The following is a 21,657-nucleotide window of genomic DNA, read 5'->3' on the forward strand; positions in this document are numbered from 1 at the left end:
AAACCAGGTATGTTTTTTAACCATTATGGCTGCCTTCCTTAGTTGTGGGATTATAGCTTTTTTTTTGGCCTCTAGAAAGATGTTTTTAAATGATGCTCAATTTATCATTCACATTTCTTTATTAAATTCTTCCTTCCAATTGATTTCGCTGATAATTATTTTGAATTGGCTCTATTAAAGCACCAACTATATATAATTACCAGTCTGGACTTCATTCTGCTTGCGCATAATAAATGTGAGGAGTACTCTTGTGCTCCTAATCACCCATCCCCTCCCAGTGAGTATTTGAATGTGTAATTTATTTTCTTTTCAAAAATAGTTTCAATTCATTCTGAATATTCTGCTGTACTCACATTATGGTCCTTTAAAAACATAACCCACCGTACCTGCCTCCAAAAAAATCTTGACAGAGGCAGATTTTTACAGTTCATTCTCAGATTTCTGCCCAGGATGGTTTCAAACTTCAAAGTTGCTCATATTTGTGAAACTTAAACAAAAATAAAGTATTTCATTGTTTTCTCCTGGTGGCTGTATCTTGGGAACCACTTGCTCAAATGACCCCACGTTTGGATCACTAACCCTACCATACACTCCAATAAGGCACAGAAGATTTCAAAACAATCTGTATAAGCGCACAGGTTTTAAAGCCTGAAGAAGTGTCATCCTTTAAACAGGAAGGGGTTCCCAACCTTAGCTAAAGCGGAGCTGGAATGCCATTATGTGTATGAAATTAGAGGGAGAATGGAGGAGAGGGGCTCTGCACATCCATCAGTAGCATAGCATACTCAGAAGTGTAAAGTGGCACATTCATCTCAATGAGATGTTCTCATCTGAAAGAGAATACCCCATGGAACTAAAGGCAGCCTGAAATTAGAGCTCTAAAATGTGTGAACTGCTCCACATCAGTGGATCTCACTCACATGGGGGAGGAGGGGAGAGAGAGACACCCCCAGAAAGCCAATCCTCCCAACCTGGCTCACATGGGGCCCCGGGGTTTGGGGTCAGTCCCACATAGATGGGCAGGGTCCCCAAGATCCTGGTGAACACACAGTGGGGCAGAGAGTGGGCTTCAGACACCCGAGAAGTGCAAGCCTCTTCCAGAACCTGGCTCACATGACTGGGCTGGGGGCTGTGGGGAAAAGCTGATTAGATACCCTGCTCATCTGTGGCAATCTCAGAGCATGGTAGACACATGTTGTAGGGAGATGGGCACAAGAACACCCCTTCCTCCCCCCCCCCCGAAATCTGTCTCACATCGGGGGCTGGGAAGGGAATTACACCCCGGTAGATGAGCTGGAGGCTCCCGGATTGTGGCACACAGGAGGGGAATGTGGGTTGACAGGTGCCCCTGCCCCATTCTCCTCCCCATTTCCCACCAATTCCTTCCCACTGCCCCATGTCACCATCCCCTCCCCATCACCTCATTCCCCAACTCCCTTCCCCCCCCTTTCTCACCCATCCTTCCACCCAGCCACCCTCTCCACCCAGCAAGTATTTGCTTGTATAGTTTTTCTTTTCAAAAAGTAGTTCCAGTGCCTTCTGAACACTCATCTGCTATTCAGATTAAATTTCCCTAAAATAAATTAATTTAAAAAAACAGCCATTTGGCAGAGTCAGATTGGAGCATTATGCCTGCTTTTTCTAACTTCAGATTTCTGCCCTAGGTTGGTTTTGAATTCGGAGTGCCTGGGGTGGTGCTTTGATCCAATGACTATAACATCCTCAGTTAGCTTGTCTCTCCACACATGCTCAGTGTAATTGATTAGGAATGTAAGCCCAAGGTCTTGTCTACACTGCTACTTTACAGCGCTGCAACTTTCTCGCTCAGGGGTCTGAAAAAACACCCCCCTGAGCACTGCAAGTTTCAGCCCTGTAAAGTGGCAATGTAGACAGTGCACCAGCGCTGGGAGCCGTGCACTTGTGCTGGTAGCTCCTCCCCTCATGGGGGTGGGTTTTTTTACAGAGATGGGAGAGCTCTCCCCCAGCTCTAGTGCCGCGACTGCACAGCCACGTTAAAGCGCTGCCACGGCTGCGCTTTAACATTGCTGGTGAAGACATACCCTTAGAGTACATAACTGGAGAAGCAAACGCTCTTTCAATTAACATTTTAATTTGATATCCCCCGCCAAAGCGCTGGTGGGTGCCATGTTCTCGGTTGTGGTGATCTGGTGCGGCGGTCTGAGCGCTGGTTTGATCTCTATCTGTGAGCAAAAAAACATATCCAGAATGTGTCAACTTTAAGAAAATCTGCTTCCCCCTCCTTCCTCTTCCCCCCACCCCCAGGTGACCAGATACCAAGTGTGAAAAATCAGGACAGGGGTGGAATGTAATAGGTGCCTATATAAGCAAAAGCCCCAAATATCGGGACTGTCCCTATAAAATCGGGACATCTGGTCACCCTGCCCCACCTCCCCAATTGGGGACTGTATCTTGTGAACCATTGGTCAAAAGGCCTCAAATTTGGATCACTGGCCATACCACTCGACCCCATGTGGTGAACCAAATTTCAAGGGCATCTGATTAACTGTATGGGTTTTAGAGCGCTTAGAACAACTGAGCTTTATACAGGATTTTGGTCCTAACCTTAACTATAGCAGAGCTATAGTGCTACTATAATCTAGGAAATGCTTCTGATGGTCTTAGATTTTTGTTACAAAAATTAGATTTTGGGGGTTGGGGGGCAGTTTTGACTGGATAGTATTTAAGATGTAGCAGGAATAGTGTTCATTAATTCACTTGTATGGGTTCTTAAAATCATCCCAGCAATAAATTTAGAGTGGACAGAATTATAGCCAACCTGAGGTTTGATCCATCATCTCTAGGGCTGCAGATTTGTCATGGCATTTTTTATCAAAAATTCCAGAACAGTCATGATAAATTTACTCAAAATGAATGGGTTTAGGAGAAATGATGTGTAAAGTCACAGTTATGAAAATTAAAATATCTGTACTTCCTTAAATAAAATATACATAAATCCCTTCCCTCTACAAGCACAGTGAGATGCAAAGGAATCTTTTTATTATTTATTATCTTAATTTGGTTTTAACAATAATGATGTGAAATGAAGTGACACCCTTTTAAAAATAGAACTAGAGGAAATGACAGGCATGTGGTGCATGGTACAGCTGTATATTTAAGTTTATTCTGGTATAAGATGTTTGTTTTATACCTTGGTGGAACATTGGTCATCCTGAAGTACACTTTTGTATGCTGAAAATGATTTTTCTGCATCAGCACTATTTATTGGCATAGTCAAACATGAGAGAGCAATCACGGCAAGTGTTTTCAATCTCGTTTCAGATTTCTCCAAAACTGAAAAGTTGTTACTTCGCATTTCGTGGACAGTTTTGAAGTAAGCATGGTATTCATGCAGTGCTACACTATTATCTTCAAAAAGTGTATTAGCCTCAGACACTTCTCTCTCAGGTGTGATGAGATATTTTGTTTGATTTGGGTCACATACTAGACAAGCATTGAAAAATGTTGCTGCAGGCTAACTAAATGCGGCAGTAGAGTTTCACTGCATGTATCTTTCCATTTTTTCAGCGCTATTACGGAGTGCTTCTTTGCCCGCTACATGCTTACTTTCTTTGGCACTGCTTTTCACTCACATGCATGTGCATATCACAGGTTCTTTATATTTTGTCAAGGTATGAATGGTAGGTGGTTCATACCTTTGCAAGATATTCATCTGTTTAAGGACTTCTAGTAACTGGAATAAATAGATGACATCTGCAACGCCCAAACTGCTTGAGTGATTGATTGCTCTCTTCTTTGAAAAAGGAAATGTAGTTCTCTGTGAGAGCTAAGTGGAAACACAATGTTAAACCTACTGTTTCAGCACGTAAGAATTGGACTATTTCCTTCATCTTCTTGATGCATACAGAAGCAAGCTTTACATGCAGGGTAGGCTGTAAATGTTTGTTTCACGACAACCACGTCATTTCCTTTTTCAAGGTTTTTATGCCACATGTCACCAACCAGGTTTAGGTGAACAACACATGTCGCATGCGCTTTCATGCTCTGTTCTGCGCCCTGGCCTTTTTCATATATGTTGTGTTGTCTGATACAACTGCAATGATCTGGTCAAAGGAAACTTTGTATTTATCCAGTGTTTCCCAGGTTGCTTGGCTAATAGTCTTAAAGTTCAGAGTCCAATGTCCCACAATCCAACAGAAGTACACTTAATTTCAATTCGTGTTTCCATTGTGGTTTGCTGAAAACAGTGAATATGTTGATTTTCTGCATCAGTGGTCTCAGGTGACGATGGTGATTCGATCCCAAATCTTTAGCTTCTCTTTATTTTCTCTTATGTAATTTTCAAATATTCTTGGAAAATAGAATTTCTGTAGATGGCTCTAACTTGGTATGATTCTAACATTTTTCAGGTTACACTGTAAATACTCCTTTAGGGTACATTGTCAGGTGCTTTTGATGGCAGATTTGCTGAACAGAGCTTCAGTAAGCTTTACAATGTTCGGTCTGTCTATGAAGTTGCTCCTCTGTTTCCTCAAACATCTGACAAAGTTTCTTGCACTTCTTGTTCTCTGCTCTCTCCAGATTTCAAGACCTCTATTTTACATTTGTGGGATGCTGTCTCCAAATGTCTATCTCAGCTTGCCTGACTGTAAATTACTGGTACTCTGTATGTTGGGGGGGGGGGGGGGGGAATAAATCGCCACTTTTATTAAGCTATTTTTGAGATATTGTGCAGATTGGTGCCTTGCACTTGTGTGATATTTTACCTGTAATCAACACCATAATTTTAGACTAAATCCTTTGTTTGCAAAGTAGCATTGTGCTTATAGTATTGCTAAGGAAAACAGCTGACTTGTCAACCATAAATTATGTAATAGATAATTTGCACAACTATCAAAAATGCAACATAAATTAACTGTTACATAATTTGTTCAGTTAAGAAAAACATGATTTTTAGTAGGCAAGTTCAATACACTTGATTAGTGTTCCCAGCCTTTTCACTAAGGTGACCCACCAACTATTTGTTGTGTGTTGGTGTTTTGTGTTTTTTTTTCCCAACCCACCTATGATCAAAATTCAGGGGTGGGGTGGGGACTGTTAGTCCAGTGTCTTTCTCCTCCTTGTCCTGCAGAAACAATGGGTTATATAAAATAACATGCATCCTATTACTTTACTCAACTAACAAAATTCCCTCATGTCTAATAAGGTACTATTTACATGAAGTTCTTTTCAAAGAGGTTTTTCAACCAGCATGGCTGAGACCTTCCTTTCATAAGACCAAGCCCGCTGGCAACTTGTCTCCCCAGATGAAGGATGCATGGGCATCTCTCTGCACCCCTAGCTATATTAGACCAGTCCTTTGTTCTTCCTCTCTTTGTTCATTGTTCCTGTTAATTTCTCGTGCTGAAGTCCCCCAGTCTTTGTTAGCATTTGACTCAGAATGCACATAGACTTCCCTCGTAAGACATGCACGGTGGTCAGCCAGGGAGATAAGTGTGTCTCCCGTGTCCTATCTGGTGGAACCTGTTTTAAGACATGTTAGTCTGGGTGACCTGCCTTTCACTTCAAGGCTTTAAGAACATGATTTCCAGTGTATACATATCATTATATATTATCCACAAATACATTTTTACAAGATTATGACCACCAGTGTGACACAGGCTTTCAGTAGAGACCTTACATGACACTTTTTGGTGAACTAGTATGTAAATACCAGACCCAGGGGGTCCCTGTAACCTTTATGCACACTTGTGCCCTCTGCCAGTTGGCATCAAGAGGTCCTTGGGTCACAGCAAGCTCACACACACTTGTATAAACATTCTTCTCCACTGGCACTGAGTCACATGCACAGACTACACGGTCAAGGTCTCAAAAGTGAAGCAGCAGAGGTTTCCTGTGGGTTTTGGACTGGATTTGTCACCACAAGCCACAGGCTGGGGTGACTAGGTACCTTTTAGTTCATACCAGCAGAGTCTACATGGGGCAGTTAGACCACAGTGCCTTAGGGTGTTCTACAACTTACCCTCCTAGTTACCAGCGTAGACTCCAGAACCCAGGTAGGTCCAGGGGTGTAATGAAGTGAGGCCAGGGGGACTAGCCCCCTCCTTTCTCCATCATGGAAGGAGAGAGGGTGAGGGGTGGAAATTTGCTGTGACTGGAGGGGGTGCAGAGAGAGAGGAGCGTAAGTGAGGGGAGCTACTGAGAATGGGCAGCTGGTGCTCTGTACTGCTCTCCCACTCCTTGGTGGCTTTGTTTCAGGTTCTATTTGGATGGAAATTCAAATTCAATTACATGCATAAAAGCAGCATTTGAATTTATTAAATAAAATTACCTTAACTTTACTAGATAATATGAAAATGTTTATCAAACAGTTTATCAAAAGAGGTTTTACATTTAAAACTGATTGATTAAACAAAAGAAGTATGTGTAGGTGATGAATTGAACTGATTTTTTTCTGGTCACCATGTTCTTCAATTTAGAACTAGTAGCTCTTGCTGTCTCACATCTAGACTGGAAGAAGAAGAAAAGCTTTCCTGCTTTTGTCAACTCCCAATCAGTGTCTCAACTTTGAACGAACTAGTCATTGAGTTGAATAAGCTCTATTGCAAAAAATATTCTATCTGCAGAAGAGGCTACTGCTGTCCAAAGCTAGTTTAGCATTTTAGCAACCTCTGGTTCCAGGTGCTTAGGCGGTGATTTTCACCAGTTCAGTGGTTTTGACTTTCTTTAAAATTTGGCAGCAAATACATACTCCTAAATATTTTTTGTATATAATTTAGATTAGATTATAGTAAAATTAGGCCTTAACATGTTATCAATTTCAAATTTAATTTTAAACAGGTTTATTTAAAAAAACAAACTATTTTTAAATAAATATCTAATTTAATTTAAATCTAATTTTGTAAATATTTTAAATTAATTTTATATTTTTATTAGTCTTGCTGTGTGTCAATAGTAATCCGTAATCAGTCTGAATTTTTTCTTTGTAGTGGCCTCTAATTTTAGAACTATTTCTTTATAAAAATTCTTGAAAATTTTCATAGGTGACTCAGGGTAGTAGTCGCCTATATGTGGGAGCTCAATACTTATTTCAGGTAATGTTCAGTACTCCATAGTTTATTCCATGAGAGGAAGAATACATTATATATAGGCTCTTCATATTCCTGCTTGTGAGAGTGTGCCACTAATGCAATCTACATGATGGAAGCTTCTCCAAGCGATGCCTGGCAGAGGAGCATTTGTGTGCCCTCTCCTACCCCTTAGCATTCAGATGTTCTGAGGGTGAGGCTATAAAAGGAAACATGGTACCTGCAACACCAGATGTAAATTAACCTCACTGGGTCTGATGGACCTGGAGCTTTGATAGGTTGTTGTTTTTTTAAATATAGTTGTTCTTCTATTATAGTTTTACTGATAAGTGATAGTGTTAGAGTGAGGAGTTACAGTTATTTTAGGGTTAAGGCTTGGTTCCATGCAGGATGACTGATCTAAAAAAGAAGAAAGTGGATTTTAAGATGTGCTTTCCTGTCTGGCAGTTTTCCAACTTTGGACAATGATGTGAAGTAACTAGCATGTCTTGGCAAAGGCTCTCTGCTCTAGGTTTATATCTAGAGCATGTAAGGAGAGATAGAACAGACTTTGCACACTCTTATTTCAGGAAGACCTATTAGATAAGGACTGACTTGTTCTCAGGTTCTGTTGCTGTCAAAAAAACAAAAAAATCTGTTACGGATCTGAGATCGGATCTGCAATCCGAAGAGGATCCGAACAACCCAAAGAGCCTAGGTTTCAACCACTTAGGTCAGGATTTATTCCACCTTGTGGATCTTTTGGATCTCCTCATCCTATGGGCATGTTTCCAGACTGGGGTTCTGACAGGCTCCGTAGCCATATTGGCCCCCATGTAAGGAATTTATGGGATCTCCCCAGTATGGCTGATATAGAAGTGTGCCTGCTTCCAAAAATCATAGAATCATAGAATATCAGGGTTGGAAGGGACCCCAGAAGGTCATCTAGTCCAACCCCCTGCTCAAAGCAGGACTAATTCCCAGTTAAATCATCCCAGCCAGGGCTTTGTCAAGCCTGACCTTAAAAACCTCTAAGGAAGGAGATTCTACCACCTCCCTAGGTAACGCATTCCAGTGTTTCACCACCCTCTTAGTGAAAAAGTTTTTCCTAATATCCAATCTAAACCTCCCCCACTGCAACTTGAGACCATTACTCCTCGTTCTGTCATCTGCTACCATTGAGAACAGTCTAGAGCCATCCTCTTTGGAACCCCCTTTCAGGTAGTTGAAAGCAGCTATCAAATCCCCCCTCATTCTTCTCTTCTGCAGGCTAAACAATCCCAGCTCCCTCAGCCTCTCCTCATAACTCATGTGTTCCAGTCCCCTAATCATTTTTGTTGCCCTTCGCTGGACTCTCTCCAATTTATCCACATCCTTCTTGAAGTGTGGGGCCCAAAACTGGACACAGTACTCCAGATGAGGCCTCACCAATGTCGAATAGAGGGGGACGATCACGTCCCTCGATCTGCTCGCTATGCCCCTACTTATACATCCCAAAATGCCATTGGCCTTCTTGGCAACAAGGGCACACTGCTGACTCATATCCAGCTTCTCGTCCACTGTCACCCCTAGGTCCTTTTCTGCAGAACTGCTGCCTAGCCATTCGGTCCCTAGTCTGTAGCTGTGCATTGGGTTCTTCCGTCCTAAGTGCAGGACCCTGCACTTATCCTTATTGAACCTCATCAGATTCCTTTTGGCCCAATCTTCCAATTGGTCTAGGTCCTTCTGTATCCTATCCCTCCCCTCCAGCGTATCTACCACTCCTCCCAGTTTAGTATCAGATCAAGACCTATGGGATCCAGTAGCTGCAGATGAATCTGCTACTCCTACTGTAGTATCTGATATCCTATCAAAGGAAGATGAGAAAGTAGTTGAGCACATGGAACAGCAGCAGTCAGAGAATGTGATTCAGACAGATTCTTCCCAGAATGAAAATGTGGGCATAATTTCATCTTCAGAATATACTCTCCAGTTCCACAACCTTGATCATATTCCTTTATTGTTAATTATTTTCTGTGACAGTGGAGGAAGCATCACATCCTGTTTCTCATATTTTGGGAGCTCCCTCAGAAAACAGAGTATTTTTGCCTAGTTTGAATAGTCTTTTACAACCCTCAAAAAGCTATTTGAGCCACTCCAGCTTCCTGTCAACCTGTATCTGAAAAAGCTGATGAACTGTACCAGTTACCACATAAGGTGTTTTTATTTTCTTACTCATCCCATTCCAGATTCTTTAGTGGTAGCAGCTATGAGCAACAGGTATGGTGGAAGCCAAGCACATTCTACACCCTACGACAGGGAGGGAAAGAAATTGGGTGCCTTAGGGAGGAAGATGTTTTCTTTGGCTGGTGTTAGGATAGCTAATATCAGGCTGCTGTGTCCTATTCTGAGTTTCATTTATGCGATAAGAGGACCACTTATAGAATGCTCTTAGAGCTTCTTTTGATGCTTTGGATTCTGGTGCTAGAGCTTTATCATCTACTGTCACGTTGAGAAGATATGCTTGGTTAAGATCTTCTACTTTGGCTACACAGCTAAAATTAAAAGTTGAGGACCTTCTGCTTTTATGGTGACTGACGTCCGTAATAAAACTGATCTTTTGGAGACTTTTTTAAAAAGACAAGATTGACTGCTCATTCTCTTGGATTATATTCTACTTCCGGAAGAAGACAATCTACTTTTTCATTTAGGTATCAGAGGCAATTCTGTAATCCTCCATTGTCTCGGTATTTTATTTGTCACACAGGCATCAACAGCCTGCTTCCTCTCAGACCCAGCAGAAGAAAGTCATTTCAACCTCAAAGTCAAAGTAGTCTTCAGCTACTATATCATTGTTGAATTGGAGAACTCAAATTTGACATGAGACTCAAGTGTGGCCAGCTAATCGGCATTAGTCTTTCCTACCCTTTTGTTTGGGGACAGTCTGACTCATTTTGCAAGCCATTGGAGTCTGATAACAACCAACAAATTGGTATTCTCCAAATGATTCAATGAGTGGGAATATGCAGAGGCCGCTCAAAGAAAAAATGGAGGTTGGTTACTTACAGCCTTTGAGATGTATTTTTTTTTTCCTTCACATTCTCTGCCCTCCTTTTCTTTTTGAGTCTTTACAGATAGTTTCTCTGAGACAACAGTGGAAGGAACAGAGGTGGTAGAGGGCACTGTGTGCCCCCTTTTTATAGCCTCACTCTCAGAACGTTTGCAAATAGGGACAGGAGGAGTGGAAGGGGGCATGCGAGCGCTTCAACAGGCACTGCTTAGAGAAGGTTCCACAGACTAGGCTACATTGGCAGGCCTTGTTCCCGTGAGTGTGACTATTCCAGTTATAAGTAAGTATCCTTCATTTCTTAAAGACCTGAAAGAGATGAGAGAGAACTGAGTTTGTACTTTTTCTTGCTGAAAGGAGGCCTGAAAAAAAAATGCCACAAGCATGTTCTTTTGGTTTTGTTTGTGAAATCTGGAATCTCAATTCTTTTCTCTGCTGTTTTTGCTGGAAGTCCTTGGGTGGCCGACAGAACATCTGTCAGTTATGGAGAGAATTCATTCAGTTTCAGTTTAGGGTTAGCGTGTAGCCACTATAACCAATTCAGGAATTTTGGTTTCAACACTTACTAATAGTGTACCCTGCTTCTTTTTTTAGTAGTAGCAGTGCTTAGTATAGTTGGTACCTCTTTACCGTTAATAGCTATCCTAAACCGCGTTACATTCCCAGCGGCCTTGCAAAATGTGACTCAAGGTGATGCTTAGTCTGTCACTGAAAATTATCACCACCCAAGACACCCATTTACAGTCTATGGGGTAATACATTAAATTAGTGATGTACTTCAGGAATCCATTTTAATTATATAAGGTGTTAAAATCTGTCTTTTTAACAGGATGTACATTTTGAAGATGAAAAAGGATAACTTATGGTTTTACAGAATATAAAGAAATATTGTCTGACATGACGGCAAAAAATGTAAGTATAAGCAGAAAGGTCTGCCAGTAACTCTGGCCTTTTGAAATTGGCCAGGAATTAATTGTGATATTAGTGTGAATTATAATACATGGGTGTTGTGTGTATGAGAACCCCCTATCATGACAGTATAAACACTTCCCCAGTATTTTAAAAATATCTATCTTTCACAGCCCATAGAATTAGCTTGATTAATTAACCGGTGTTTTTCCTCAACATTTTTGTTAACAGGTAGCACAAAAGCTAAGTCTAAGAAATAAGTCTTGCATTTATTTCTGAAAAATGATGAGCTTCATGGTCATTTTTTCAGGAGTGAGTTCTATAGACTTTGTCCAACTCCTGTGAAAGTTCTGTCTTCTGTGCACAAGTCCCCTCCAACTAATTGACAGTTTAAATGTTTTAGTTGAACATAACTGTCATGGGAGTTTGGGGTTATGGAGCTCAAATCTTGCTATTTTTCTTCCTTCATCCAATCTTTCCTTTTAGTTCCTACAGCTGAAAAACTTCCTCCAGGCTTTGTCTCACATCTTAATTACTGCAGCCTCTTTCCTGTGATATTCCTACACTCACATCTTCCTCTTTTGGTTCATACAAAATGCAGTTGCCAAGCTTTTTTGCCCAGAGCTTTCACCATGTTTTGCATATCTCCACTGGCACTTCAATTTTCCATTGCATCAAATTCAAGTTTCTTGTCCTCACTTTTAAGGTCCTTCATGTAACTCTCCCCCTCCCTGTTTAATCTCATTTTGTGTGGGTCTCATGCCCCTTTCCTCCCCTCTGCCAATGATGCCAGCCTTGTCTGCTTCCTTACTCATGAAACACGCTTTCTGAACTCATGTGTAAGGCTAGTACTTCCTCCTCCTTCAAATCCCTCTTGAGGTATTTGCCATGTGTGATGGGTTGGGTCACAAAGACCTCCTTGGGACTGCCATCTGATGTGCTGGGACTACCTCTAAGCCCGTTTTCCCTGGCAGCTTGGGACTTCAGTACACTGCCTTGTTGAGCCAGACACACTAGCCTGCTGCAAACCGAGGCCCAGGTCTGAACCACATCCCCCAAAAACCGCAGGCTTAACTGAAAACAGCTTAAGAAGTGCTCCTGTCTCCAACACCCAGATACCCAGTTCCCTTTGGGGTCCAAACCTCAAATAATTCCATTTTACTCTGTATAAACCTTATACAGGGTAAACTCTTAAATTGTTCGCCCTCTATAACACTGATAGAGCTGTTTGCTCCCCCAGGAATTAATTACTTGCTCTCGATTAATTAATAAGTAAAAAGTGATTTTATTAAATATTAAAAAGTAGGATTTAAGTGGTTCCAAGTAATAACAGACAGAACAAAGTAAGTTACCAAGCAAAAATGTTTTTAAGTCCCGGCTTGACAAAGCCTTGGCTGGGATGATTTAGTCAATGTTGACCCTGCTTTAAACAGGGGATTGGACTAGATGACCTCCTGAGGTCTCTTCCAACCCTAATATTCTATGATTCTAGGAAAATAAAATAAAACACGCAAGCCTAATACAGTACAAAACTAAATGCAGGTAAATCTCCCCCTCAGAGATGTTCCAATAAGCTTCTTTTACAGACTAGACTTTCTCCTAGTCTGGGTCCAGCAATCACTCTCACCCATGGGCAGCAAGTTCTATGGACCCGTGGTGCCTGGGCACCAGGAATATTCCTGTCCCACGGGCCCGTCTCCAGCAAAGTTTCCCACCCCACCCACTCCCCCCGCGCTTCTCCCTGCCCCACCTGCCGCTCCCGGGCAATTTAATACAGCCTGGGGGCTCCCGCCGCCACCCAGCAGTGCAGTGGGGCTTCCTGCACACTCGTTCCACTATGGCTGCCAGCAAGACCTTGCAGCCCATGTGACGGGGTTGTGCTGCTGTGCGCTGCCCCCACCCCAAACACCCCTGCGGCCAATAGGAAGCTGCAGGGGCAGTGCCTGGAGACAACAGCATGAGGAGACCCCCCCCCGCCTAGGAGCTGCTGCCGGAGGGGGTGCCCCAGGTAAGCATCGAACCCCCCCCATCCACTTCCAGAGCCTGCACCCACACCCCCTCCACAAACACACCCTTTGGCCTCCAAATTTCCTCCTGCACCCCCACCCCTGCACTCCCTCTCACCCCCAAACTCCCTCCCAGAGCCTGCACCCATCACCCCTATCCTGCACCCCCATCCTGCACCCCGCACCCCTTCCCCCCTAACTCCCTCTTCCACTCCCACTCCTCCCCTGGACCTACTTTTATCCCCAAACTCCCTCCCAGAGCCTGCACACCCACCCCCTCCTGCACCCCTGCCCAGAGCCTGCACTCAGCACCCAAACTTGTTCCCAGAGCCTGTACTCCAGACCCCTCCCCCACCCAAATTCCCTTCCAGAGCCTGCACCCCCCCTGCACCCCAATCCCCTGCCCCAGCCCAGAGCCTGCACCCAAACTCCCTCCCAGAGCCCGACCCCTCACACCCCCTGCACCCAAACTCCCTCCCAGAGCCTGACCTCTCACCCCTTCTGCACCCAAACTCCCTCTCACAGTCTGCATCCCCACCCCCTCGTGTACCCCAATCGCCTGAACCCCAGACCCCCTCCCAGAGCCTTAGGCAGGTGTGGGGGGGGGACTTTGCCGGACGGAGGGGTTCTGGGCACCACCAAAATTTCTACAAACCTGCTGCCCTTGCTCACACCCCTTTGTTCCAGTTTCTTTCAGGCATCTCTTTGGGGTGGAGGGGCTATCTATCCAGCTGAAGACAAAATGGAGGGGTTTCCAGGGCCTTATATAGTCTTTCTCTTGTGCAACTTCACAGCCACAAGATGGTGTCTCTAGCCAACTGGGCAAGTCACATGTCTATGAATGATTCAGCTTTTTGCAGGCCGACGCCATTGTTTACATGTTAGTTTGAATGTTCCCAGAAAAACTCAGATGTGGATTGGCGTCTCCCAAAGTCCATTGTTAGTTAAGTACTCCCAATTACTGGAATAACTCCTTCACACTATGTTGACCAAATCTGTCTTGGGGGCTTCCTACAGCAGACACTTTAAATACAAGCATAGAGCCAGTGCATCATAATTTCAGATATAAAAATGATACATGCATACAAACAGGATGAATATATTCAGTAGATCATAACCTTTGTAAAGATATGTTACATGGCATATCTAGCATAAAACATATTCCAGTTGTGTCATATTTACCCTCATAAGCATATTTCTATAAAGCATTATGGGGTGCAATGTCACTCCATGATATCTCCCCATCCACAAGACAAAATCAGATAAATAACTGATTCCTGTTTAATTTTAAGGGGGAGGAATATTTTCTAGTGAGTTAGAACCATTACATTCTGACCTGACCATGTACTGTTGTATAAATTTGATTGTTACAGTTGCATAAAGAGACCATGTTAGAGGAGGAAAAATCCTAGGAAATGCTTTCAGGAAGGTGCTAGTACCTAGTTACATTTTTTAATCCTGAGCATATAGCTGCTCTGAGTCTTGAAGATGAACTTAGAAATAAGACTATATTTTACAAAAAATTTTATACTGCTATCGCTCAAATTAATTTTTTTTGCCATTTGAAATGGAGCAGATACTTCTGCCATAGACTTTGTACATCAGACTTCAGCTTACAGCAAATCATTGAGTGAGCTATAATGGTAATAGTGACTGAGGAATCCCAATCCTTTGCACAGTATTGTAGGAAACTACCTGTAATAGCTGTTCTGTTAATTTTAATGCTTTGTACTAATACAAAATTAACATCCAAGTCATTGTGTTTATTTGAATGTAGAATCTTTACCAGAGCCACTTATTATAACTTGTTGCTTCTGGAATTACTCTAGATTCTTTGTCTCAACAAAGAGGTATAGTAGGCATTTCTAAACAAAGTGTACTTAAGCAAATAAATACAAAACAAATAAAATGTTTACATACAAGCCAAGCTCTGATCACTACAACTAAGAATAATTGTCATTATATAAATACCTAAGGCCTGGTCTACTCTTAAAAGTTTTCTGTCAGTGTAACTGTCGGTTAGGAGTGTTGCTTTAAAAAAAAAAAAAAAAAAAAAAGTTTTTAAATCACATCCCTAACAGACATACTGTGCTGGCAAAAGCCCTAATGCAAGATGCAGTTATATTGACACGAATGTGCTTTTGCATCATAGTTTATTTAGTTGGGGAAGCTGGTAGTAAGTTATACCAGCGAAAGAACCCCTTTACTGGTATAAACTGCATCTCTGTTGGAGGGTTTGCTGGTATAGCTATATATACCAAGATCAGTTTTCAAGCAAACCCTTTCTGTTGTAGACAAGGCCTAAGGGCTTGGCTACACTTGCAAGTTACAGCGGAATAAAGGAGCCCCGGGCGCATTCGCTCACTACCCATCCACGCTGGCAAGGTATATAGAGCGCTCTGACTTCACGGCTACAGTGCTGGTGGTACTCCACCTCGGCTAGTGGAATAACGTTTGCTGGGCCGCAGCGCCAGTGTGAATGAGGTATTGCATTACTGTGCTCTGACCTCTAGAAATGTCCCATAATCCCCTTAAGTCAAGTGGCCACTCTTGTCATTGTTTTGAACTCACTGTAGGAATGCAGATTTGCCCTTTCAAAGCTCTGTTTCTGACAGCTGGCTGCTTATCTGCTCTGGGACAAAGGAACCATCACTGAGGAATGCTGCTTGCTTTGAGTGAGTGAGTGAGGGGCCGGGGGGGGGGTGGAGTTATAGGGAGGGGAAGGAGGTCTCCTGCTGTCTGAGCTTACAAGACAGCATGCTGACACGCTCTCAGCCCCCCAAAAACCCACTCTCTCTGCCTCCACATACACACAACACATTCCCTGTCACACTCCACCCCCACCCCCTGCATTTGAAAAGTACATTGCAGTCACTTGCATGCTGGGATAGCTATCACAATGCACTGCTCTTTGTGGCGCTGCAAGAGCTGCTCGTGTGGCCACGCCAGCGCGCTTCCAGCTGAGAGTGTAAACACTCGGCAGCGTTTTCCCTGCTGCAGTCTCCGAAGGCTGGTTTAACTCCCAGCGCTCTACAACTGCAAGTGTAGCCATGCCCCCAGATACACTTTTTGAAGTGTATCATTAATTCTGGTAATAGAATCAGTTTCCAATTATGACAGGTTTCAGAGTAGCAGCCGTGTTAGTCTGTATTCGCAAAAAGAAAAGGAGTACTTGTGGCACCTTAGAGACTAACCAATTTATTTGAGCATAAGCATCCGATAAAGTGAGCTGTAGCTCACAAAAGCTTATGCTCAAATATATTTGTTAGTCTCTAAGGTGCCACAAGTACTCCTTTTCAGTTTCCAATTAGTCACTCTGGCAAAATTCCCTTGTCAAGTACTGAGAAGGTGCAAGAAATTGCCTTTCAGACTACAGAAGTGTCAACTGGATACAGTTAATTCTTCATGAGGTGTTGAAACCCCTGTCTGAAAGGTATAAATTAAATGTCTACACAGCCAACAGCATTTCTTTAGCTCCTCAGGTGCATTCTAAACCTCTTTTTACCTGGGATTTGTAGAATTACTGAAAACTAGTTAAATTGTAATAAAACAAATACTGTAACCTAGAAAGGGGGAAATGAGGTTTGTTTCGCTGCTTGATGATGTATAAAACAGTTTTTCAGTAAATGTATTTGCCCTTTAAACATTTCTAGTTCTTTTTCCCAATTGCTAGGTACAAAACTCATAGGTGATCATTCACTTTCACAATATGCATTGTTTCATTTTATTCATAAGGTGCAACATAAATGTTCAACATTTGTTGTGGAAATTATGAACAAGAAACTTGTCAGGTCACAGATTAAATTAATCCTATATCTTCACAAGTAGAAATTGAGTGATTTAAAACGCTTCAGACATATAAATTCTTGCAAAAGGTGAACAGAATATCTTTTTCAAAATGTTTTTTTAAAATATTGGCTATGAAAGAAAAGTGTTTTTTCTCTAATTTTCAATGTGAAAGTTCCTTTTTGAAAGTAGGCTTATCTTCAATTTATGTAGATTTTCTTGTCAATTTTCTCTGCTTGTTGGAGTTACATTCTTGTTCAGTGTAGTTGTATATCTTCCTGAGCTAGGGTGTGGCACAGCTAAAACTGCAATCTTTAACCACAAGGCTGTGAAACACTTGACTGAAGGGAAACGGTATCTACTTTGTTCAGCTTTTAAATATATATCCAAAACCTGAAATCACTTAATTTTTGTGTGTGTAGCATTCCTACCCTGGATTGGGTTGCCAATCTTTCCTTTTTTGGGGTTGTTCCAGTTTTTGGTTACAGTTTGGGTGTGCTGAAGGGAGACATTCCCACATACCCCTCTTCTGTAGACATGTACCAAAATGACTTGGATCTTGTAAAAACATCATAATGAAACATAATGTGCTTGTATTTTGATGCAATATTGTGATGTTGCACCAAACTGCTATCCTTTTTCACTTAATATGACGGGTTGAACAAACTCAGGTTCCTTTAGGCCTTCCACTTCTCTTAACTTTGAATCTTGTCTAAGATTCAGTTGGGTCTTCACTAGGCTGTTTTTAAACCTTTGGTATATAGGCTACATCGAAATAGAGTTATGTCTGCAGGGATTGTAACTCTTGAGCTGAGATGAGCATATCTGTTTCACTGAATGCTTTGTTTAGTGGTGAAAGTTAGTGTCACTGTTGTATTGAATACACTGTATACACTTTTGTATTGCTAAACTTCTCCTATAAATTTAAATCTTTTCAGTCCTTACAATAGAGAACAAAAACCTGAGACACTTCCTTTTATATTTTTACATATAGTTGTCTCTCTTTCTTACCTTAACTTTGTTGCCATCCTCCCCATTGCATGGACAGAGAATGAGAAATTAAATGTTTTTGAGCTTTAGTAGAGGAAAAATCTTAAATTCAAATCTTAATAAAAAATTATATGTAGCTTTCATATATTCCATCTAAGCACAATGATGAACCAACAGGAAAAAAAAGTACAATTGCAAAGCTGGAGTTGAAAACTTAAAAGCATTAACAAATCAAGATGTGCTCACTAAAAGCACAAGTGCCCAGACTAACCATAACTCTTGCCTCTCTCCTCCTCACAATCCTACTAGCTCTTATGTCTTGTACTTTTATAGTGCTGCTCGTCCCACTCTCTTCCCCTTTCCAGTCAGCTCCAGTCTCCTTGCCCAGCAATTCCTAGTTCCTCCCCACCACTGTGCTTCCAGTTCCCAGCGGTCCTGTGGAAAAAATAGTTTTTATTTACATAATCACATACTATCATAATGCATAGATACAAAAGGGTCAAATTAACGTTGCACAGACAACTTTAATTCTGGCATTTCCTAACTTTTGAGTGCTAGAATTTGCATCCTGAAAGCTCTTTTAATGTAGGCTTTTGGATGTAACATTTTTGTTGAAAAAAATCATTTCAGCCTGTGGACCCATATTGACTCCCCCACATGGGTCTTCATCAGGGTTGGGATCTTTAGCTCCACAATATGGTCCCCTACCACTTGAGTTAATAGAGCAATTGGTAGTTGTAGAATCTTCTATGCAAACCTGTCATTAGAGAGGGATGGAGAGATACATTTTGCCAGTGACTTTCACAGCTATTTGCTAGACAGCAAAGGAATGGTGAGGAATAATGGGTTACGTTCCTGGGAGCGTGGGAGTGAGTTATGTAGGGAGTGTGCTCTAGTGGTTAGACTTCCTTCCTCTGTCCCCAAAGCCATTCCTTGGCCCTCTCCCTCCCCCACTCCTCAGATCATGTCCAGGTTCCTTCTTTGCTCCTATCCTCCCACGGCTCCTATTCTCAACTTCTCTTAATCAGTCTACATTCAAGGCAAGTAGATTCCTCCTTGTCCTCCATACTGCCTGGGCACCAGTGGTGAGGCAGGCACTGAGAGCACAGAAGCGTGTCTTCCTGCACTCAGTTCTGGTGTGTGAGGCCACAATAGCCTCTGATAGACAAGAGGAGCAATTGCATAAAAAGTCCTGCTCCATTTCTGAATCCTTGGAATGAAGCATGCTTAGTCACTTTGTTGGAATAATGCCTGAGCAGTCTGGCTAGCATGTAAGAGCTGTGACAGGATGGCATGTGCCCAGTACAGACAGAATCTTCAGTGAGTTTAGCTGGCAATCTCTTGACAAGTCTCTACTGAATTGCAGTTTTTCAAAAGCTTATAAATAGGCCAAATTTGTGCAAATTGTTATGGTGATGGCAAAATGCATATTCCTGACACCATGGAGAAGCTGTGCTTCTCCCATGCCAAGTTTCAAGTCCCTGGTCCAAAGCATGGAGGTGCCAGAGCTTCTCAACTAAACAGTTTTAGAAATTTGTTTAACATTGGCAAAACAACAGATTTTTCATTCATAGAAATGGCCAAACCATTTTAGCTAAAACTTACCAGAAAAAGTCAGCCTAGACAGTTTTTAAATTTGGCAGTTTCCAGCTGCTTATAACAAGATACTTAATGGGTGTTGGGTAACCTTAACTATAGGCGATGCTACCTGAACCACTTGTATATATCCATGTATAATCTGCAGAATCACCAAGAAGTCATACAGTAAACTTAAGTAATTGCATGATGCTTAACTCTTATCTGCCCTTTCCCATTATTTGTTGTATCTTGTCTAAAATTTAGATCAAGTTCTAAGGGGCAAGGAATATGGTGTATCTGCCTACAAAGCCCATAATATACTACTAGGAACTGTAGAATAATAGGTACTCAAGTTCCTCCTAGTTCATTGAACTAGGACAGGGGTTCTCAAACTGGGGGTCGGGACTCCTTAGGGGGTCACGAGGTTATTACACGGGGGGGGTCACGAGCTGTCAGCCTCCAACCCAAACCCTGCTTTGCCTCCAGCATTTATAATAGTGTTAAATATATTTAAAAGTGTTTTTGATTTATGGGGGGGGTCACACTCAGAGGCTTGCTATATGAAAGGGGCACCAGTACAAAAGTTTGAGAACCACTGAACTGGGATATCTTATACAGGAATTCATAGTAGGTTCTGGGACAATGTAGAGGGTGGGCAGAAATCTTTTCCTTTTTCCAACTTTGATCCTGTGCCTTCACAATGAGAAAATCATAATTACAAATACACCTCTTCCAGAGCTGTCAAACCACTTCCTATATATCTGTTTCTCTGCTTACTCCTCATGTGGTTAAAAACTTTTACTGCGCTTTCCAGTACGGCTAGGCAGCAGTTCTGCAGAAAAGGACCTAGGGGTGACAGTGGACGAGAAGCTGGATATGAGTCAGCAGTGTGCCCTTGTTGCCAAGAAGGCCAATGGCATTTTGGGATGTATAAGTAGGGGCATAGCGAGCAGATCGAGGGACGTGATCGTTCCCCTCTATTCGACATTGGTGAGGCCTCATCTGGAGTACTGTGTCCAGTTTTGGGCCCCACACTTCAAGAAGGATGTGGATAAATTGGAGAGAGTCCAGCGAAGGGCAACAAAAATGATTAGGGGACTGGAACACATGAGTTATGAGGAGAGGCTGAGGGAGCTGGGATTGTTTAGCCTGCAGAAGAGAAGAATGAGGGGGGATTTGATAGCTGCTTTCAACTACCTGAAAGGGGGTTCCAAAGAGGATGGCTCTAGACTGTTCTCAATGGTAGCAGATGACAGAACGAGGAGTAATGGTCTCAAGTTGCAGTGGGGGAGGTTTAGATGGGATATTAGGAAAAACTTTTTCACTAAGAGGGTGGTGAAACACTGGAATGCGTTACCTAGGGAGGTGGTAGAATCTCCTTCCTTAGAGGTTTTTAAGGTCAGGCTTGACAAAGCCCTGGCTGGGATGATTTAACTGGGAATTGGTCCTGCTTCGAGCAGGGGGTTGGACTAGATGACCTTCTGGGGTCCCTTCCAACCCTGATATTCTATGATTCTATGATTCCAGCTGTACAAAGCCACCACCTCTAAGAGTCAAAAGCCCTTGATCTTACGAGACAGCTAGCAGAGCTGTAAAAGCCAGTATAAGGAGAGGGTACGGCCCTTTCTAGGCTAAAGAATCTGGAGAGGTTGTGGGGAGGAGCTTTGACGACTCCCAGGTGGAATAGATATAAACAGAAATTGTCTCTGGGGAGGAAGGATTTTGTCACTCTGGTGAGATAAGGTTTGACCACTGGGTATGTTCATTATTCCATCTAGCACTTTGTTACATTTCTTGAATTATGCATTACATCATCATTTGTGTCTGTAAATGTGCAGGATATGTATAGATGCTAACTAAAAATACTAACTTTGCCACTCAAAGGCACTCCAGTCAGTTGGCCACGATTTTTTTTTTAAACCAAATTATTCAACTACCACAATCTTGGGGTGGGGGAGGGGAGAAAAGGAAAAAAATAACCCCAAAAGATACTGTTCAACAAACTGAGTTTGCAAGTAATTTTTATAATTTCATCTACTATATAGATTCAAGAAAACATATTTACAAATGTTTTTACTCTGTTGGCTTGATGCTAACAGCTGCAGATGCATGGGGTATGGTCACCTAATTGACTTACTGCTTTTTGAAAGTCATATCAGAAGCATATAGATACACATAGTCTCTTTAGCAGTTGCTCCTTTTCTCACACTCTACTTCTGCCTTCCTTCTCCATGCTCTGACATCTCTGCCTTTATGGATCATATACTGGTATGAACACTTGACACACATTTGTGTG

At 42.2% G+C, this 21,657-nt stretch overlaps 1 protein-coding gene across 5 annotated transcripts in view; it reads left to right on the forward strand.

Moving 5' to 3' along the window:
• The window catches only part of TFDP2 (transcription factor Dp-2), a 156,702-nt gene that overhangs the window by 16,149 nt on the left and 118,896 nt on the right, over positions 1 to 21,657 (forward strand). The window contains exons 1-2 of one of the 5 annotated variants that reach the window (XM_073359798.1): positions 2,481 to 3,352; positions 10,922 to 11,004. In XM_073359798.1, coding sequence (XP_073215899.1) covers positions 10,990 to 11,004 — 15 coding nt within the window. In that variant the 5' untranslated portion in view covers positions 2,481 to 3,352; positions 10,922 to 10,989. Of the gene's footprint in view, positions 1 to 2,480; positions 3,353 to 10,921; positions 11,005 to 21,657 lie in introns of those variants that run through there. The other 4 variants (XM_073359797.1, XM_073359795.1, XM_073359794.1 and 1 more) reach the window with 4 other exon arrangements.

Source organism: Lepidochelys kempii, chromosome 9 (assembly GCF_965140265.1).
Source record: "Lepidochelys kempii isolate rLepKem1 chromosome 9, rLepKem1.hap2, whole genome shotgun sequence".
NCBI lineage: Eukaryota > Metazoa > Chordata > Testudines > Cheloniidae > Lepidochelys > Lepidochelys kempii.